The sequence below is a fragment of the Erythrolamprus reginae genome, chromosome 9 (assembly GCF_031021105.1).
Source record: "Erythrolamprus reginae isolate rEryReg1 chromosome 9, rEryReg1.hap1, whole genome shotgun sequence".
In the NCBI taxonomy this organism is placed as follows: Eukaryota; Metazoa; Chordata; class Lepidosauria; order Squamata; family Dipsadidae; genus Erythrolamprus; species Erythrolamprus reginae.
Window position 1 is genome coordinate 43,084,223 of NC_091958.1, and position 20,618 is coordinate 43,104,840.

Genomic DNA, 20,618 nt, shown 5'->3' on the forward strand with positions numbered 1-20,618 from the left:
TTCTGTTTCTGAATTTCCAAGATCTTTTCATATTTTCCCCTTTCATCCCATTAAAAAAGAAGGTTCATGGATAGGAGGAGGGCTCTGGAGCTTTCATTGATGTTTCCAATTCTATACTGTAAGAATGTTCTCAGATATCCCTCCATCTCAGTCACAATTCAAAGTGTTGGTCATGACCTATAAAGCCCTACATGGCATCGGACCAGAATATCTTTGGGACCGTCTTCTGCCGCACGAATCCCAGCGACCGATTAGGTCCCACCGAGTTGGCCTTCTCCGGGTCCCGTCGATTAAACAATGCCGTCTGGTGGGACCCAGGTGAAGAGCCTTCTCTGTGGCGGCCCCGGCCCTCTGGAATCAACTCCCCCCAGAGATTAGGACTGCCCCCACCCTCCTTAACTTTTGAAAGCTTCTGAAGACCCACCTTTGTTGCTAGGCATGGGGAAACTGATATATCCCTAGCTATTATGATTTATGTATGGTCTGTTAGGTTGTGTGATTGTTTTTCTTTTTATAATAAGGGTTTTAAATTGTTTTTTAACATTAGATTTGTAGATAGTGTATTGTTGTTGTGAGTCGCTTCAAGTTGTTGTTGTTGTTATTATTATTATTATTATTATTATTATTATTATTATTCATGTCTTGATCTCATCTTCCTTATCCTTGTAAGAGGGGGTCCTGATCCCCAAAGTCCCCATCGTCTTCTGAGTCAGACAATACCATAATTGGGGGTTCTACAGTCTTTGGTGGTTCCCAGTCTCCAACTCCCCTTCACTCTCACTCTCAGACTCAGGTGACAAGAACACTGGCCTGCGATGCCAGTATTCATCTGTCTCCTGGTCCTTGAAACCCATGATCAACTAAGCCAGATATGGACCACTCACAACAGGATCAAACTCTCAAGCTCACCAAATCTCAACTCTAATTGCCACATCATTCAAAGTCAGGTTACATGAGTGAGCAACTCAATGCCACCCCACAAAAATATTCGATTACAGCTACAGGGAGCATTGACCAGACCAGATGAGGAAGGCTTGGAGAGGAGGCAGTAATTTATTCAACATCTGGAAAGTCATAGATTCGAGGGGTCCTTGGTGCTCTCTGAACTTGCTTATTTTCTTGTAGGCGTTTCAATACCCAACTAGCTGACGTCATCAGTACTAGTCATAGATTCCCAAACTCTCCAGGGGAAAGTACTGGAGGAAGCGACCAATTAGGTCCCACAGAGTTGGCCTTCTCCGGGTCCCATCAACTAAACAATGCCATTTGGCGGGGCCCAGGGGAAGAGCCTTCTCTGTGGCGGCCCCGGCCCTCTGGAACCAACTCCCCCCAGAGATTAGAATAGCCCCCACCCTCCTTGCCTTTCGCAAGCTTCTTAAAACCCACCTCTGTCGTCAGGCATGGGGGAATTAAGATATTCTTTCCCCCTAGGCTTCCACAATTTATGTATGGTACGTTTGTATATATGATTGGTTTTAAAATAAGGGTTTTTAGCTTCTTTAGTATTGGATTGTCGCATGTTGTTTTTACTACTGTTGTTAGCCGCCCTGAGTCTACGGAGAGGGGCGGCATACAAATCCAATAAAATGAAATGAAATGAAACATTTATCTGAATATGCCTTTAGAAATGTACACGTTGGATCGATATGAGAAAGTAAGGCCGGTCAATAGCAAAATAAAGATTCTCAACCCTCCTTTGATTCCTTAGCATCTCACGTCTCAGTGTCCATCACCGGGGATCTCCCCAAGATGCTCTCGGCTGGCATTCAGCTCCTCCTGGCCAGATTCAGAAGTCCAATTAGCCAGTAGATCACTAAAATCGGGAGGGTTGCCATGGGGGGTACCTATGGGGCTGAGTGTCGGTTCCCTCCAGAAGGACTGAGGTAGCTTCCTGCTCTGCATGGGGGTGACATGTGCAAACTTCCTCTCCAGCTTCATCAATTTCTTATCATCGGGCGAGAGACGCCGTTGGAGACACCTACAAAAACCATACTCAAAAAGTTCGGCCAGCGGGCCTAGCTTTTCATCTTTCCCACACAGGCATCTCCAGAGCTGCTCAAAAGTCTTGTAGGGGTCAGAAAGATCTTCATCTTCCGTCTCCCCACGCTGAGGAATCCTCATCACCCCTTGTCCTGAGAGTGGTGGGGAGCAGAAGTCCTCGTAAGCGTTGCAACTGCTTTCCTCCACTCTTTCCTCCTCCTGCTGCCCTTTGTTCTTCCTGCCAAAATACCTCTGGATGTCGTTGCTGATGCGTTCAGCAAATTGGAGGAGCTGCACGGTTTTTTTTGTGGTGTTGACGCTGGAGTTGACCTCCGCCGGGGCGTCTTCGTGCGCAGAGGTAACTACGAAGTCTTCTAGTTCCATCTCTTCCCTCCCTTCCTCTTCTGCCTCATCATCTTCCTCTTCCTCTTCAGTGTCTTCTTCTCCAGATAAATATTGGAAGCTCATCTCCTGACCAGCGAGGGAGGTCAGAAACGGATGCTGGAATTCTGTGGGCAATCTGAATTTGCTTAGAGTTTGTATCACTCCAGCGGCCATCTTTTCCCCCTTTGTTGTTCGAAGGCTTGACTTTCTGGATCAAACAACCACGGAAAAGTGGGGACCCACTGTTGGAAAACAAAGACACAATGAGACTAGATCCTATCAACAAGGGGGGACATGATCAAAACATTTAAATGTGTTAAAGGGTTAAATAAGGTTCAGGAGGGAAGTGTTTTTAATAGGAAAGTGAACACAAGAACAAGGGGGCACAATCTGAGGTTAGTTGGGGAGAAGATCAGAAGCAACGTGAGAAAATATTATTTTACTGAAAGAGTAGTAGATCCTTGGAACAAACTTCCAGCAGACGTGGTTGGTCAATCCCTTCTTCCCATCATTATTAGTTTCCTTCCTTCCTTCTTCTCTCCCTCCCTCTCATCCTAAGATAAAATACAGTCACTGAGTTTCAACATGCCTGGGATAAACATATATCCACCCTAAGATAAAATACAGGAAATAGTATAAGGGCAGACTAGATGGACCATGAGGTCTTTTTCTGCCATCAAACTTATTATTATTATTATTATTATTTATTTATTTATTTATTTATTTATTTATTTATTTATTTATTTATTTATTTATTTATTTATTTATTTATTTATTTATTTATTTATTTATTTATTTATTTATTTATTAATTATTTATTTATTTATTTATTTATTTGTATTCCGCCCCTCTCCGTAGACTCGGGGCGGCTAACAACAGTAAAAAAGACAATATGTACAAATCTAATATTAAAAATAATGTAAAAAACCCCAATTTAAAAAACCAGTCATACATACAGCCATAGCATGCATAAATTTTATAAGCCTAGGGGGAAGGGAATATCTCAATTCCCCCATTCCTGACGACAGAGGTGGGTTTTAAGGAGCTTACGAAAGGCAAGGAGGGTGGGGGCAACTCTGATATCTGGGGGGAGTTGGTTCCAGAGGGTCGGGGCTGCCACAGAGAAGGCTCTTCCCCTGGGGCCCCCCAGACGACATTGTTTAGTCGACAGGACCCGGAGAAGGCCAACTCTGTGTGACCTAACTGGTCGCTGGGATTCGTGCGGCAGAAGACGGTCCCGGAGATATTCTGGTCCGATGCCATGAAGGGCTTTATAGGTCATAACCAACACTTTGAATTGTGACCGGAAACCGATCGGCAACCAGTGCAGACTGCACATTATTATTATTATTATTATTATTATTATTATTATTATTATTATTATTATTATTATCAATAATAATAATAATAATAATAATAATAATAATAATAAATTATTAGATTTGTATGCTGCCCCTTTCCGAAGACACGCATGCTAGCACAGGCACACGCATCCTTTTGTCATGTGAACCAAAAAACTTCACCATCCCTGATGCAGAGTCTTCGGCTTGTACAGGGGTTTGGTCTACAAGACCTCAAAGGTCCCTTCCAACTCTCTTATTCTGTTGAAACCAACACTTTCCAACCCAGAATAGACCAAAGACCCAAGTTCTTTAGCAAAAGTTGCTTCGTTTGAAAGAAATGGAGAGAGAGGGAGACTATTGAATTTATTTACCAGTATCTTTCATCGAGGACAGTGATGGCGAACCTATGGCATGGGTGTCACAGGTGGCACGCGGAGCCATATCTGCTGGCACGTGAGCCGTTGCCCTAGCTCAGCTCCAATGTGCATGTGTGTGCCAGCCAGCTGGTTTTTGGCTCGCACAGAGGCTTTGGGAGGGCGTTTTTGGCTTCCAGGCAGCCTCCAAAGGGATGAGGAGGCCGTTTTTACCCTCTCCCAGCTCTAGGCAAGCCTTTGGAGCCTGGGGAGGGCAAAACACGAGCCTACTGGGCCCGCCAGAATGTGGGAAACAGGCCATTTTCGGCCTCCAGCGGTCCTCCTGCAGGTAGGGGAAGCAGTTTTTGCCCTCCCTAGGCATTGAATTATGGGTGTGGGCACTCGCGCCTGTGCGATAGCACACACGCACGCTCTTTCGGCACCCGAGGGAAAAAAGGTTCACCATCAGTGTTCTGTCGGGCTCTCTGGTAGACTCCTCCCAAAAATTCACAGGTACAAATTTCAGACACACACACGTTTGAAAATTCAAAACAATGTTTTTTATAATGAAAATTCACTTAAACCAAGCCCTCTTTTGGTATAGCAAAGAGCACTCGTCTCCAAACAAACTGGTAATTTGTACAAGTCCCTTATCAGTTCTGTGATGCTTAGCTTGCAGCTGTGAGGCAATTCACAGTCCTTCTTCTTTCACAAAGTGAAACACACTTTGCTCTGGTTTAGTTTCAAAGCGGGGGAAAATCAGCACACGAAAGGTCAAAGTCAGTAAAGCAGTCACGAAACACAACGATCAGATAATCCTCCACAATGGCCAAACCCACAGGCTGCTATTTATAGCAGCCTCACTAATTACCACAGCCCCACCCAACCACAGGTGGCCTCATTTTCTTTGATAATAATCTCTCAGTTGTTGTTGTTGCCTATGCATCGCTCTCCGCATGCGTGGCTGTATCATTAACTCTTGTTCTGAATCCAAGGAGGAGCTAGAGAATTGATCTCCTTCTGAGCTGTCTGCCCCACTCTCCTCCTCCGTGTCACTCACGTCTTCTTGGTCAGAGGAGCCTTCATCAGCAGATTCCACCGGGGGCAAAACAGGCCTGCAGCATGTGGATGTCACCCCCACATCCACAGTCCTTGGTGTAGGAGCTGGGCCAGAGCTAACCACAACAATCAGTGATCTAGGACTTGAAGTTGCCCAGGCTGGACACCCCTGCACTATATGATTCTGGCTACCTAATAAAGTTATTTGGAATGCTCCTTCCTGCCAGGCCCTGCAGATAGAAAATGAGCATTGCACAAGGCAGGCTGAACAAGGACCACTCTTTATTGCTATGGTCTCTTCTGTTTCCACCCTGACAAGGGCATTCTTTTCAGAAATCTTTAGAAAGGGTCTACTCTTCTTCCTCCCTTCCAGCATGGAACTAGCCCAGAGTTTTGAGTCTTAAGACAGCCAGATTTGGACTTCTGCTCCCTCATTGCTCTTTGGGTTGCTTTGCAGCTGGACAAAATTCGCCACTAGATTTACCTTCTTAAGAATGCACAGAAGAGCAACAAAGGCTAAAACATGTGATGAACGGTTGCGGGAACTGGGAATGTTTTGTTCAGTGAAAAGAAGGACTAGGGGAGAGATGATAGCAGTGTCACAATATCTCAGGGGCTGCCACAAAGAAGAGGGAGTCAAGCTCTTCTCCAAAGCATCTGAGGGTAGAACAAGAAGCAATAGGTGGAAACTAAACAAGGAGAGAAGCAAGATTCGCCCATGTCTCATCAACACTCCGTGGCTTGCATTGGCTGCCGATCAGTTTCCAGTCACAATTCAAAGTGTTGGTCATGACCTTTAAAGCCCTACATGGCATTGGACCAGATTACCTCTGGAACTGCCTGCTACCGCACGAATCCCAGCGACTGATAAGGTCCCACAGAGTTGGCCTTTTCCGGGTCCTGTCGACTAAACAATGTCATTTGGCGGGCCCCAGGGGAAGAGCCTTCTCTGTGGCGGCCCCAGCCCTCTGGAAGCAACTCCCCCCGGAGATTAGATGCCCCCACCCTCCCTGTCTTTCGTAAACTACTCAAGACTCACTTATACTGCCAGGAATGGGGGAGTTGAGACACCTTTCCCCCAGGTTTTTTTAATACTTTGTTTTATGTTTGGTATGAATGTGCTGTTTGGTTTTTTAAATAATGACAGGGTTTTATATGTTTTTTAATATCAGATTTGTTTTTGCTGGAATATTGCTTTTATTACTGTTGTGAGCCGCCCCGAGTCTTCGGAGAGGGGCAGCATACAAATATATTAAATGAATGAATGAATGAATGAATGAATGAATGAATGAATGAATGAATGAATGAATGAATAAACAAACAAACAAACAAACAAACAAACAAACAAACAAAGAAACAAACTTAGAACTAAGGAGAAATTTCCTGACAGTTAGAACAATTAATCAGTGGAACAGCTCACCTCCAGAAGTTATGAATGCTCCAGCAGTGGAAGTTTTTAAGAAGATGTTGGATAACCATTTGTCTGAAGTGGTATAGGGTTTCCTGCCTGAGCAGGGGGTTGGACTAGAAGACCTCCAAGGTCCCTTCCTACTCTGTTCTATGATATTCTAAGACCAAAGTAGAGACATCTCTCCTTAATTAAAGCTTTACTTTTCATTTTGCTCCTCTGATTACTATATAATCCACAAGGTTATATGCTGCAACGTCTTGCCTGTCGGGCGACTACTTCAGCTTCAACCACAACAACACAAGAGCACACAACAGATTTAAACTTAATATTAACAGCTCCAAACTTGACTGTAAAAAATACGACTTCAGTAACCGAGTTGTCAAAGCATGGAACTCATTTCCGGACTCCATAGTGTCATCCCCAAACCTCCAACACTTTACCCTTAGATTATCCACGGTTGACTCCTCCAGATTCCTAAGAGGTCAATAAGGGGCGAGTACAAGTGCATTAGAGTCCCTTCCGTCCCCTGTCCTATTGCTCTCCTATATCTCCTATACCTTTCTTCTATTCCTATATCTCTTCTTCTATTCTTTCATTGATATATTTTATTCCTATATCTTCTCTTCTTTCTTAGATATATTTTTCTATGAGTATCTCCTCTATAACCTTCATTATGTATTTACTATATTTATACCCAATATAACCCTCATTGTGTAAGGGACAAAATCAACCAATCAATAAATAAATGAATGAATGATCTTTAGCCACGAAGCCAGAAACTCAAAGGCCAGTCCTATCCCCCCACCAATAATCTTCCGGATGCTTACCTGATCTTCGCAGGTAATCCCCCTCTGCCTCCTTCTCTCCTAGTTCTCCGCCCATCCACCTGGAGCCAAAGTATTTATAGTGGAGCTGCAAGATTGCAGACTAGCAAATATTTGGAGCCTGCATTGTAATCGTAGACTCCGTAAACAAAGCTTGAGTTTGCTTTACTGCCCGGCAACCAGAGAACACCGTCGACAAGGAGCCAGCGAGGATGAGCGATAGGGACTCACCTTAATGGTGGACTTCCTGGGCGATTTTCAAGTGTTATGGCCACTGAGTTCCCTCCGCGCTCCGCACCTCCAGCTGCCCAACCGCCTGGCGCCCATTGACTCTTATCTCTCACATTGATTTGGAGCCCAAATTGATCCTGGTCAAATAGGCGTAAAATTAAATTTCATGGTCTTTTGACTCCAGGAGTAGAAATCATCTCCAGAAGAAAAGTAAATGCTTATCTAACAATTTGTGAGCAAACAAGAGATGCTGGCGTTTTCTTCCTCCTCTTTGGGAAAAAGCTTTTCTAGGGAAATGCAACCTTTTGAATATCTAGGGGGTTCTTTTTTCCAACTTTCTGGTTTGGTTTGGTTTTACTTTTGAAGACATTTTATGCATGGTTATGTTTGTGTGTATGTTTTTGCTTTTAATAAGGGGCTTTTTAGTGACTTTTAAATTATTAGATTTGTTGTATATTGTTTTGTTGTTGTGAGCCGCCCCGACTCTATGGAGAGGGGCGGCATACAAATCTAATAATAATAATAATAATAATAATAATAATAATAATAATAATTTTAATTCCTAGGATGCCAATGACCAGCTCTCTGCAAGGAATATAAATCCTTCCATTCTCCACTATCCTGTCAGAACTGAAGAAACATAGAAACATAGAAGCTTGACGGCAGAAAAAGACATCATGGTCCATCTAGTCTGCCCTTATACTATTTTCTGTGTTTTATCTTAGGATGGATCTATGTTTATCCCAGGTATGTTTAAATTCAGTTTCTGTGGATTTACCAACCACATTTGCTGGAAGTTTGTTCCAAGGATCTACTACTCTTTCAGTCAAATAATATTTTCTCACATTGCTTTTGATCTTTCCCCCAACTAACTTCAGATTGTGCCCCCTTGTTCTTGTGTTCACTTTCCTCTTGAAAACACTCCCCTCCTGAACCTTATTGAACCCTTTAACATATTTAAATGTTTCGATCATGTTCCCCCCTTGTTTCGATCATGTCCCCCCTTCTGGGATGGTTTTGGTTTTACTTTTGAAGACATTTTAATTCCTAGGGTGCCAATGACCAGCTCTCTGCAAGGAATATAAATCCTTCCATTCTCCACTATCCTGTCGGAGCTGAAGAAACATAGAAACATAGAAGCTTGACGGCAGAAAAAGACATCATGGTCCATCTAGTCTGCCCTTATACTATTTCCTGTATTTTATCTTAGGATGGATATATGTTTATCCCAGGCATGTTTAAATTCAGTTATTGTGGATTTACCAACCACGTCTGCTGGAAGTTTGTTCCAAGGATCTACTACTCTTTCAGTAAAATAATATTTTCTCACGTTGCTTTTGATCTTTCCCCCAACTAACTTCAGATTGTGTCCCCTTGTTCTTGTGTTCACTTTCCTATTGAAAACACTCCCCTCCTGAACCTTATTTAACCCTTGGACATATTTAAATGTTTTTTATCATGTCCCCCTTTGTTTCGATCATGTCCCCCCTTCTTGGATGAGAAGAGAAATGTCTTCGAAAGAAAAACCAAGAAAGTCCAGTTGACTACTGAAAAAGCACCTTTGGGGCATACCATGACCTAGATGATGGAGAATCTCTGCAAACCTTTAGGATACAAAGGAGCAGAGATGGGCTACTGGCCGGATGAGGCGGAACGCAGTGGAGTAGCAAAAATGGAGCTCCACCCCAGAGCACCCAATTTGCACTGAAAGATGCTGAAAGAAAATGCATAAGCCATGCCCACAGTGTGGTAGTACAAATTTTGGTATCCCTTCACTGCAAAGGAGGGTTGGAAGGCCAAACTGCTTGGGTAGAAATGTTAGAGTGCCTTTCATTTTAGACTTTTTTTAAAACTGGGGTTTTTAAAAAATTAAATAGGCCACAAAGGAACCATAGTAACAAATCATTACAAAAGGAAAGAATGAAGGAAAGGCACGGAGAATATTCAGTCTATGACAGTGATGGCAAACCTATGGCATGGGTGCCACAGGTGGCACCTGGAGCCATAGCTGCTGGCACGCAAGCTGTTGCCCTAGCTCAGCTCCAGTGTGCAAGTGTATATTGGCAAGCTGATTTTTGGCTCACATAGAGGCTCTGGGGGGGATGGGTGAGGGCCTTTTTACCCTCCCCCAGCTATTGGGAAGCCTTTGGAGAGGGTGAAACACAAGCCTACTGGGTCCACCAGAAGTTGGGAAACAGGCCATTTCTGGCTTGCAGAGGGCCTCCAAGGTGTGGGGGAAGCTGTTTTCACCCTCCCCAGGCATTGAATTATGGGTGTGGGCTCTCACACATGCACGATAGCCACACTCTTTCGGCACCTGAGGAAAAAAAGGTTCACCATCATTGCTGTTGTGGTTAGCTCTGGCCCAGCTCCTGCCCCAAGGAACGTGGAGGTGGATGTGGGGGAAACATCCGCATGCCGCAGGCCTGTTTTGCTCCGGATGGAATCTGCCGACGAAGTCTCCTCTGACCAAGGAAGCGTGAGTGACAGGGAAGAGGGGAGTTTGGCAGACAGCCCAGGAGGAGATCAGTCATCTGTATCATCCCTGGATTCTGAACAAGAATTAATGACACATCCACGCATGCGTAGAGTGATGCATAGGAGACAACAACTGAAGGATTATTACAAGAGAAAATGAGGCCCCCTGTGGTTGGGTGGGGCTGCTGTAATTAGTGCTACAGATAAAAGTGCAGCCTAGTGTTTTAGCCTCATGGCAGTTTATCTGGTTCATTGTTTCGTCAAGATCATGTTTTTTGCTCTTCGGGATTGTGTGTGTGGACGCTCTGGACTTTAGAATTGGACTCAATTTCCCTGTTACTGGGTGAGCAATTGGACTGCATTTAACCTGTGCCTTGTGTCTACCAGAAAATCCCTTTGACATTTAAAAAGGGAGCTGTTTCTGTTTTTCTGTTTATAAAAACCTTTGGGTTTTCCTTTTATCGTGTGGTGTGTGTCTTCCTGGACTAATTACCCTGTAATTACGGGCGGTTGAAACACGCCGGCAGAACAATTGCCATATAACAACTCTCCAAATATAATTCAGGTTCATCACATTTGGCCAATTTTTGTGCGTCAGCAGAATGCTTCAAAATCCAGTTTTCAGAAGATGTCAATTCTTAAACTGAGACCGAGGGTGTTGGCCTAGACTTATTGGGATATAAATTAATCCTCCCAACTTTGTAGCAATGGAGGAAGTCAAAAGCAATTTCTTTATCTCGGGAGTCAAAAGTAGATTCCTTAAAACATTCACAGGAAAATAAGAAATAAATCTTTTTTGCTTTTATCAAGGAACCATTTCATTGTCCAGGAAAAAAAATGGCAACAAGGATAAGCATGAAAGCCTTAGAATCTGAACAGAAGGGAATATCAAGGTTTGCCATCACTGGTCTATGAGGATTTCTCATATACAATAGGTCTATATGCCACAGGTGGCACGCAGAGCCATATCGGAGAGCACGCGAGGCGTTGTCCTATGTCAGCTCCAGTTTTACAACTTAGATTTTGAAGATTTAATTTTTATTGTCACTTTGAATGCACTCTAATCGGCAAACGTTAAAATGAAATTTGGTTGCATATTCAAAGAATAAAGTCTTCGGAGAAGGGCGGCATACAAATCTAATAAATAACAACAACAACAACAACAACAACAACAACAACAACAACAACAACAATAATAATAATAATAATAATAATAATAATAATAATAAGCAAGCAAAACTACTGTGGGACTTCAGACTTCAGACTGACCGAATTCTGAAGCATAACACACCAGACATCCTGATTGTGGAGAGAAAGAAAGTATGGATCATCGACATCGCAATCCCAGGAGACAGCAGAATTGAGGAGAAGCAGCTAGAGAAATTAGTGAAACACAAAGATCTGAAAATCAAGCTGCAACAACTCTGGCATAAGCCAGTGAAAGTGATCCCAGTGGTACTTGGCACACTGGGCACAGTGCCAAAGGATCTCAGCGGACATTTGAAAACCATTGGAATTGACAAAATCTCCATCTGTCAATTGCAAAAGGCTGCTTTACTGGGATCAGCAAACATAATTCGCTGCTACATCACCCAGTCCAGGCAAAGACAATGGGGAACTCAGAATTGCTTGACAACCATGTTACTAACTTAACAACTGCAGTGATTCAGTTCACAAGTGTGACAAGAGAAGTCATAGAACAGGGCAAAATTAACCACTGTCTCACTCAGCAAGAAAAATTCTGGTCTCCCTTTGCAGTCATAAGTTGAGAACTGCCCATCTTAGAATAGAATAGAATAGAATAGAATACAATTTTATTGGCCAAGTGTGATTGGACACACAAGTAATTTGTCTTGGTGCATATGCTCTCAGCGTACATAAAATAAAATATACATTTGTCAAGAATCATGTGGTACGACACTTAATGATTGTCATAGGGGTCAAATAAGCAATGAAGAAGCAATATTAATAAAAATCTTAGGATATAAGCAACAAGTTACAGTCATACAGTCAACATGGGAGGAAATGGGTGATAGGAATGATGAAAAAAACCTAGTAGAATAGAAGTGCAGATTTAGTAGAAAGTCTGACAAAATAAAAATAAAAATAGACGCTCTATTGCTCTGTCCTATACATAGGGAAAAAGAATCTGAACTCCAAACACGAACTGAATAATCAAATTATCACAGATAACCCCCACTCAGTTATAGACCTTGGTATACTAATAACAAAAGATTTAAGTGCCAAAGCCCACTGCAACAACATAGCCAAGAAGGCTTCAAGAGTTGTAAACCTAATCCTACGTAGCTTCTGCTCTGGCAATCTCACACTACTTACTAGAGCTTACAAAACTTTCGCCAGACCCATCCTTGAATACAGCTCATCTGTTTGGAACCCATATCGCATCTCAGACATTAACACCCTTGAAAATGTCCAAAGATACTTCGCCAGAAGAGCCCTTCACTCCTCCACTCGAAATAGAATATCCTACGAGACTAGACTTTCAATCCTGGGCCTAGAAAGCTTAGAACTAAGATGCCTTAAACATGATCTAAGTATTGCCCACAAGATCATATGCTGCAACGTCCTGCCTGTCGGCGACTACTTCAGCTTCAACCACAACAACATAAGAGTGCACAACAGATTTAAACTTAATATTAACCGCTCCAAACTTGACTGTAAAAAATATGACTTCAGTAACCGAGTTGTCGAAGCGTGGAACTCATTACCGGACTCCATAGTGTCATCCCCAAACCCCCAACACTTTACCCTTAGATTATCCACAGTTGACCTATCCAGATTTCTAAGAGGTCAGTAAGGGCGAGTACAAGTTGTTGTTGTTGTTGTTGTTATTATTATTATTATTATTATTATTATTATTATTATTATTATTATTTATTAGATTTGTATGCCCCCTCTCTCCGAAGACTGGGGGCGGCTCACAACAACAATAGAAACAATATAACAGTGAAACAAATCTAATATTAAAATAAAACATATCTAAAACTCTAGCAATTTAAAACCATACAACACATACATACCAAACATAAAATATAACAAGTGCACTAGAGTCCCTTCCGTCCCGTGTCCTATTGCTCTCCTATATCTCTTATACCTTTCTTCTATTCCTATATCTCTTCTTCTATTCTTTCATTGATATGTTAATTGATATGTTCCTATATCTTCTCTTCTATTCTTTCTTAGATATATTTTACTATTAGTATATCCCCTATAACCTTCATCATGTATTTTACTATGTGTATACCCACTAAAACCCTCATTGTGTATTGAATAAAATCAATCAATAAATAAATAGATGTAGAAGAGATCCTAAGGTTTCCTGATCTATCCCGGAGTCATAAAGGATCAGCCTGGTGGGTTTTCGCACCACGGAATCAGAAACAGCCTCAGTGACGTCATGGGAGCATATTGGAAGAGCAACGACTGCCCTTATCAGCTGCCGCTCAGATCTGTTTGTCAAGTCTGCAAATGGCTTTGATAGCTGCCGGAGAGGCAGGAGGGCCACCAGCCGCAATGTTTGGAGAAGACAAAGTACTCCCACAGGGGACTGGGTTTTGCACGTCATTTATGCCCAGGGCACCGGCGAAAGAAACGGAGGTGCCTCTTCAGAGTGAGGGGACCGGACCTTCTGTCCCTTTGTGCCAAGCAGTGGATTTGAAAAGCTGGCTCCTTCGGCCAATTTTGTGGAGGATCCACCATCTAGAGCAGTGTTTCCCAACCTTGGCAACTTGAAGATATCTGGACTTCAACTCCCAGAATTCCCCAGCCAGCGAATGCTGGCTGGGGAATTCTGGGAGTTGAAGTCCAGATATCTTCAAGTTGTCAAGGTTGGGAAACACTGCTCTAGAGCAGCGGTCCCCAAGCTTTCCAGCTTAGTGCCCCACTCCAAGTGTGGGGAGGGCATGTGAATGGCAAGCACACATAATAATTAATAATAATAATTTATTAGATTTGTATGCCGTCCCTCTCCGAGGACTCATGAGATACAAATCCAATATTAGAAACCAATTTGAAAAACCCTTATAAAAAGCAATCATACAGTCCAGACAAACCATACATAAAATGGAACAGCTAGAGGTACGTCAATTTCCCCAAGCCTCTCTACAAAGGTGAGTTTTCAGAAGTTTGCAAAAGGCAAGGAGGGTGGGGGCAGTCCTAATCTCCAGGAGGAGTTGATTCCAGAGGGCTGGGGCCGCCACAGAGAAGGCTCTTCCCCTGGGTCCCGTTGTTTTGTCAACGGGACCCGGAGAAGAACAACTCTGCGTAAAACTCCCATTTGTGCAAATGGAGGGTGCTCATGTGCATACATGCGCTAGCCCATTTCTCCCACAACCCGGTTTCGGACAGGCCATGGACTGGTAGTGGGCCATGGGCTGTGATTGGGGGCTCTTGCACACATGCACAGAAGCAAAAATATCTCAAAAGTCACCGAAACCTCGCTTGCGTATGTCTTCACATTTGTTGCCCATACACAGAAGTCAAATCTCGTGCCGACTGAAGCGCGTGGCCTCACCCCATCTATTCTCTGCCTCCCGAGTTCCAGCTGATCAGGAGGAAATAGGGATTTTGCAGTATCCTTCTCCTGCCATGCCCACCAAGCCACACCTTCCACTGCAAAGAACAGTCAGGATTGAATTCCTTTAGGATCAGCTGATTGGATCTCCTTGCTGTCCAAGGGATTTCAACGCCACAATTCGAGAACATCAATTCAAAAACATCAATTCTTGGGCGCTCAGTCTTCCTTCTGCCCCAATACTTACTTACTTTCTTTCTTTCTTTCTTTATTTATTTATTTATTTATTTATTTATTTATTTATTTATTTATCCAATACACAATACATATTGAAGAGAATAGACATGTAGTAATATATATAAAGGATAGAAGAAAAGATATAAAAATAGAGGAGAAGATATATGAAAGGAAGAAAAGATATATGAGATAAAGGAGAGACAATTGGACAGGGGACGAAAGGCACACTGGTGCACTTATGTGCACCCCTTACTGACCTCTTAGGAACCTGTAGAGGTCAATCGTAGATAGCCTAAGGGGAAAATGTTGAAGGTTAGGGGTTGACACTAGTGAGTCCGGTAATGAATTCCGTGCTTCGACAACTCGATTGCTAAAGTCATATTTTTTACAGTCAAGTTTGGAGCGGTTAATATTAAGTTTGAATCTGTTGTGTGCTCTTGTGTTGTTGCGGTTGAAGCTGAAGTAGTCTTTGACAGGCAGGATGTTGCAGCATATGATCTTGTGGGCAATACTTAGATCGTGTTTTAGGCGTCGTAGTTCTAAGCTTTCTATACCCAGTATTGTTAGTCTATTTTCGTAGGGTATTCTGTTTCGAGTGGAGGAGTGAAGGGCTCTTCTGGTGAAGTATCTTTGGACATTTTCGAGGGTGTTGATGTCCGAGATGCGGTATGGATTCCAGACAGATGAGCTGTATTCAAGGATGGGTCTTGCAAAAGTTTTGTAGGCTCTGGTGAGTAGTGTGAGATTGCCGGAGCAGAAGCTGCGTAGGATCAGGTTAACAACTCTAGAAGCCTTTTTGGCGATATTGTTGCAGTGGGCTTTGGCACTTAGATCATTTGATATTACAATTCTTTTACTGTGGGGTTGGCTGTGAGATTTTGTTTATTCAGTTGATATATGAGGTTATATGTGATGTACGGCAGACTCAAAGGTATATATAAAAAATGGGCTACTTGTTTCATCCTCAGTTACTCATCTCAGATTCGTGTGCATTTGTGATGGGGGGTTTTCCCCCCAACGCCGGTGAATACAAGCATGTAGAATGCTACAACCTGGTGTTCTGCCTAATGGGCAGACGATAACTAAGTGCTTGTGGAGTTAATGGCCGTGTAATATTGGAGCTCGTTTGGAGTGCTAACATATTGGAGCTATTGATTTTTTTTCTGGCATGGAGGCTAAGAAGAAAAGGCCAAGTTCACATTTAGGATGCAGTAGAAGTCCTCTCATTCCATCCACTCCTGGTTGCTATTTTGGGGGGGTTCTGAGATAAGAAAGCAAGAGATGGCTCAAACTATGGACAATGAGAAAAATCGAAGGAGAAAGAAGTACATAAGTGCACCAGAGTGCCTACCATCCCCTGTCCTATAGTCTCTCCTATATCTCCTATATCTTATCTTATTTATTTATTTATTTATTCATTCATTCATTCATTCATTCATTCATTCATTCATTTATTCATTTATTCATTCATTCATTTATTCATTCATTCATTCATTCATTTATTCATTCATTCATTTATTTGATTTTTATGCCGCCCTTCTCCTTAGACTCAGGGCGGCTTACAACATGTTAGCAATAGCACTTTTTTAACACAGCTAGGCTATTGTCCCCACAATCCGGGTCCTCATTTTACCCACCTCGGAAGGATGGAAGGCTGAGTCAACCTTGAGCCGGTGATGAGATTTGAACCGCTGACCTTCAGATCTACAAGTCAGCTTCAGTAGCCTGCAGTACAGCACTCTACCTGCTGCGCCACCCCGGCTCATCTTCTCTTCTATCTCTTCTATTCATCATCTATTATATCTCTTTTATCTCTTATATTTTCTGCTATTCTCTCTAGTTATATTTTACTCCTATATTTCTCTTCTATACTCTCTTTGATACATTCTACTCGTATATATCCTCTATAACCTTCATTGTGTATTATTGTGTATTGGACAAAACAAACAAATAAAAATAATAAACCAGGAACATACACAAGCAGTTCAGGTTATCCTGTGAGGTACAGATACAGAGTTGGAAGGGACCCTGTAGATCAAGGGTCTCCAAACTTGGCAACTTTAAGACTTGTGGACTTCAACCGTCTCTCTTTATTCGTCTTTAAATCAATAGATTATACACCATATAACATATCTATTCAAATACTTACTAATTTTTATATCAATTCTTACATTCTCTTTCTTTACACACAAGAATACATTTACTATATTATTTATTTATTTGTTTGTTTGTTTATTTATTGGATTTGTATGCCGCCCCTCTCCGGAGACTCGGGGCGGCTAACAGCAACAATAAAGCAGTGTACAATAGTAGTCTGATGTTAGAAACAATTAAAAACCCATTGATATAAAAAAAACCAAACATACATACATACATACCCTGCATAGAATTGTAAAGGCCTAGGGGGATACATATACACCCTTTATTATTTTTCTACATAATGTCGTATCACCTAAAAACGTCTGCGCCATACGCAGATTCACCCCCCCTCAATATTTTTTTTAAACTCTAAACTTCCTTAACTATATCATTTACTTAAATAAATTTCAAATCTTTTTAACTGCTCTCACTTTCCTCTTTCATAAATCATCTTTTACTAACTAATATATATATATATATATATATACAGTGATCCCCCGATTATCGCGAGGGTTCCGTTCCAAGACCCCTCGCGATAATCGATATTTCGGGATGTAGTGGTGCGGAAGTAAAAACACCATCTGCGCATGCGCGCCCCTTTTTCCATGGCCGCACATGCGCAGATGGTGGAGTTTGCGTGTGGGCGGCGGGGAAGACCCGGGGAAGACCCAGGGAAGGTTCCTTCGGCCGCCCAACAGCTGATCTGCTCGGCAGCGCGGCAGCAGCGAGGAGCCGAAGATGGGGTTTCCCCGTTGCCCAGGCAACGGGGAAACCCCATCTTTGGCTCCTCGCTGCTGCCGTGCTGCCGAGCAGATCAGCTGGTGGGCGGCCGAAGGAACCTTCCCTGGGTGCCGCCCGCCGCTCGAGAGCAAGAGGGGGAGAGATAGAGAAAGAGAGAGAAGGAAAGAAAGAGATGAGAGAGGGAGGAAGAGAGTGTGAGAGAGGAAGAAGCAAGATAGAGAAAGAGAGAGAGAAAGAAAGATGAGAAAGGAAGGGAGTGACGTCATCGGGTGGAAAAATCGCGATATAGCGTTTCGCAATGATCGGGATCGCGAAACTCGGGGGATCACTGTATACGTATTCAAAATTGGAATCTAATTGGAAATTAAATGTATGAATTACAAATATAATATATGATATAAATGGTAACAATAAGGATACCTTTTATTTACATAGTTTGAGAAATATAATATTGATACAAAGAATTTTATGTATTACTATGTATACTATCACTTTCCCAAACTCCTTGATTTTGTATCCTTTCCCCTTACCTCTTTCTGTTTATACTTTCCTCCCCCCCCCCCATTTTTATGAATAAATAAACTATTTTCCAAGACTTGTGGACTTCAACTGGGAGTTGAAGTCCACAAGTCTTAAAGTTGCCAAGTTTGGGGACCTCTGCTGTAGATCATCTAATCCAACCCACCACCCAAGGGGACCCTACACCTTTTTTGACAGATGGCAGTCCAGTTGCTTCTGCTGCGATCACCTAACAGGAAATAGCTTTTATCCGTAAGTTCTCCAGAGTCACCACTGAGGAGGCAGCCTTGACATTGAAATACTAAATAATTAGAACAATATGGATCAAAATTAGAAGTTGGATATATGAAATCACGAAAATTAAACTACTATTTAAACCAGAGATCTTTTTATTAGGGATAATAGACTTAAAAGTTAAGAAAAAAGAATACCACCTAATACAACACATTATAACCGCAAGCAGGATCACTATAGCTCAAAACTGGGAGAAAGAAGAACCACCAACAGACAGAGATTTGATCAAAAAAATGCTAGACTGTGCCGAATCTGATACTTTAATGCAAAAACTGAAAAACAATATGAAAATACAAGACACAGATACCTGGGAAAATTTTTACAAATGGGTCAACGACAGGGGGAGAGAGAATAATAATAATACTGAATAAAAAATTAACAAATAAAGTAAAATAAATAAATAAATAAATGAGTTTGAAAATACAACAACAACCCAAAGCGGGATAAAGCATTACCTTATTTACTCACTGACAGTCCTTTTCAACCGAAATATTATTGTCATTTCAATTAAAAATAATAATAATGTTCTGTCTGGGTGCCCCCAGACCTCAACACCAACTGGAAAAAGCAGCCAGACACGCTGGTAAAAGCAAAAGCACTTTATAGTTTGAAAAATAAACACAGAGAAAAACCTGTTCTTCCCAACAGGCAGGCTATGAGACTTCACAGCAGAGTCCTGACGGCCAGACAATACAGCAGACTTCTTGCTGACACACCGACCACTGTAGAGAATAAGACCCACACCTTTCCCCCCCCAAGGTTTCAGTATTCAAAGTCACAAACCAGAATTCCAAGACGCCAAAGATCACAGCCAGGTCCCAGGACTCCCAAAGATAATACTCCACAAGCCAGGAAGGGTGGGTCTGCCTTTTCAGCCTTTCCAGAGAGCACCACACCCAAACCCAGCTGTTGCCTCTTTAGTGCTGAAAGTACCTGGCTAATTGTCCCCTTCGTTGTGTTGCTCTTCTCTGCCAGAGATCGATGATTGCTTGTGCATTTTCATCTAAGGAATCCAGGCTGCTTGCTGGGGAGAGCTCCCCCTCGGGGGACTCTGGCTGTCCTCCCTCTCCCTCAGCCTGAGATTCCTCCTCCCCGTCTGCCTGAACCTCCTGTTCCTCATCCTCCCCCTCTGAGCAGGAAGCCGGCAGAGGATCAGCCGTTCCCTGAGGGGCCTCAGACGGAATCACAACAAATAATAATGGAAAAACTGAGATATATAAATGTACAATATATATAGATATAGGATTTCGCTGATATATATTTTCGGAAAACCATATTAAGAGCAGCTGCACGACGGCAGCATGGTTAGGGAGGAGGGATTGTGGGTGTATGTCGATGTAACAGAAAAGCTATATCTGTACTTACACTCTATGAACATACTGATCTGTTAAATGTATGTCTTTTATATCTGTATATATTCAATAAATACTTTTTTTTAAATGAAATATTAAATAATTACCGTATTTTTTGGAAGTATAAGATGCACCTTACTTTGGGGGGAGGAAAATAGGTAGCGGGGAATCCCCCTACCAGGTATTCATCTGGCTAGCGTCCTTAGTCTGGTCAGCTTTAGCACATTATTTTGTCGCCTGGTTAGGGCTGAAAAAAACTTTTTCAGAGGGAGTAGGAATGGAAACAAGCCTGCAAAGACTACGGGCAGGAAAAACTGCTTTGGGGGGGAGTAGGAATAAAAATAAAACTGAAAAAGCCTTTTTTACAGAGGAAATAGGAATGAAGCCAAGCCTGCAAAGACTTAGGGCTGGAAAACCTTCTTTGGAAGGAGTAGCAAACTGGAAAGGTTGTTAGCACCTAGTTAGGGTTGGGGAAAAAGCTTCGAAAAAGCTACATTCTGAGTATATGACACACCCAAAATTTCAGCCCCTTTTAAGGAGGAAAAAAGTGTGTCTTATACTCTGAAAAATACGGTAAATAAGCATCTTATTATAGATCAGGCTGTGAGAATTAATAGTGATCAGTTCATAGTTAAACACATCATGGTTGGCAGGAGGCATGAAGGCATCTACATTCTAATTTGGCTCAAACTGGGCTGTGATGTAACCTGGGAGCAACGTCAATTCCTTCCAACTTATC

The 20,618-nt window shown here is 42.4% G+C and overlaps 1 protein-coding gene and 1 long non-coding RNA gene across 3 annotated transcripts; one reads left to right on the forward strand and one right to left on the reverse strand.

The window, feature by feature from the left end:
- Positions 1-1,587: 1,587 nt before the first annotated feature.
- PERCC1 (proline and glutamate rich with coiled coil 1) lies at positions 1,588-19,420 on the reverse strand. 2 transcript variants are annotated; one of them, XM_070760989.1, is made up of 2 exons: positions 19,311-19,420; positions 1,588-2,606 (listed from the first exon to the last, which is right to left on the reverse strand). In XM_070760989.1, the coding sequence occupies exon 2, from the start codon at positions 2,536-2,538 to the stop codon at positions 1,720-1,722; it is 819 nt and encodes a 272-aa protein (XP_070617090.1). In that variant the 5' UTR covers positions 2,539-2,606; positions 19,311-19,420; the 3' UTR covers positions 1,588-1,719. The 2 variants fall into 2 exon arrangements, with proteins under 2 accessions (XP_070617090.1, XP_070617089.1); XM_070760988.1 differs by lacking the exon at positions 19,311-19,420 and adding an exon at positions 7,358-7,432.
- LOC139172167 (uncharacterized) lies at positions 7,482-10,524 on the forward strand. The gene is made up of 3 exons (XR_011559844.1): positions 7,482-7,795; positions 8,152-8,332; positions 8,637-10,524. It is a non-coding gene; the product is annotated as an uncharacterized lncRNA (long non-coding RNA).
- Positions 19,421-20,618: the final 1,198 nt, after the last annotated feature.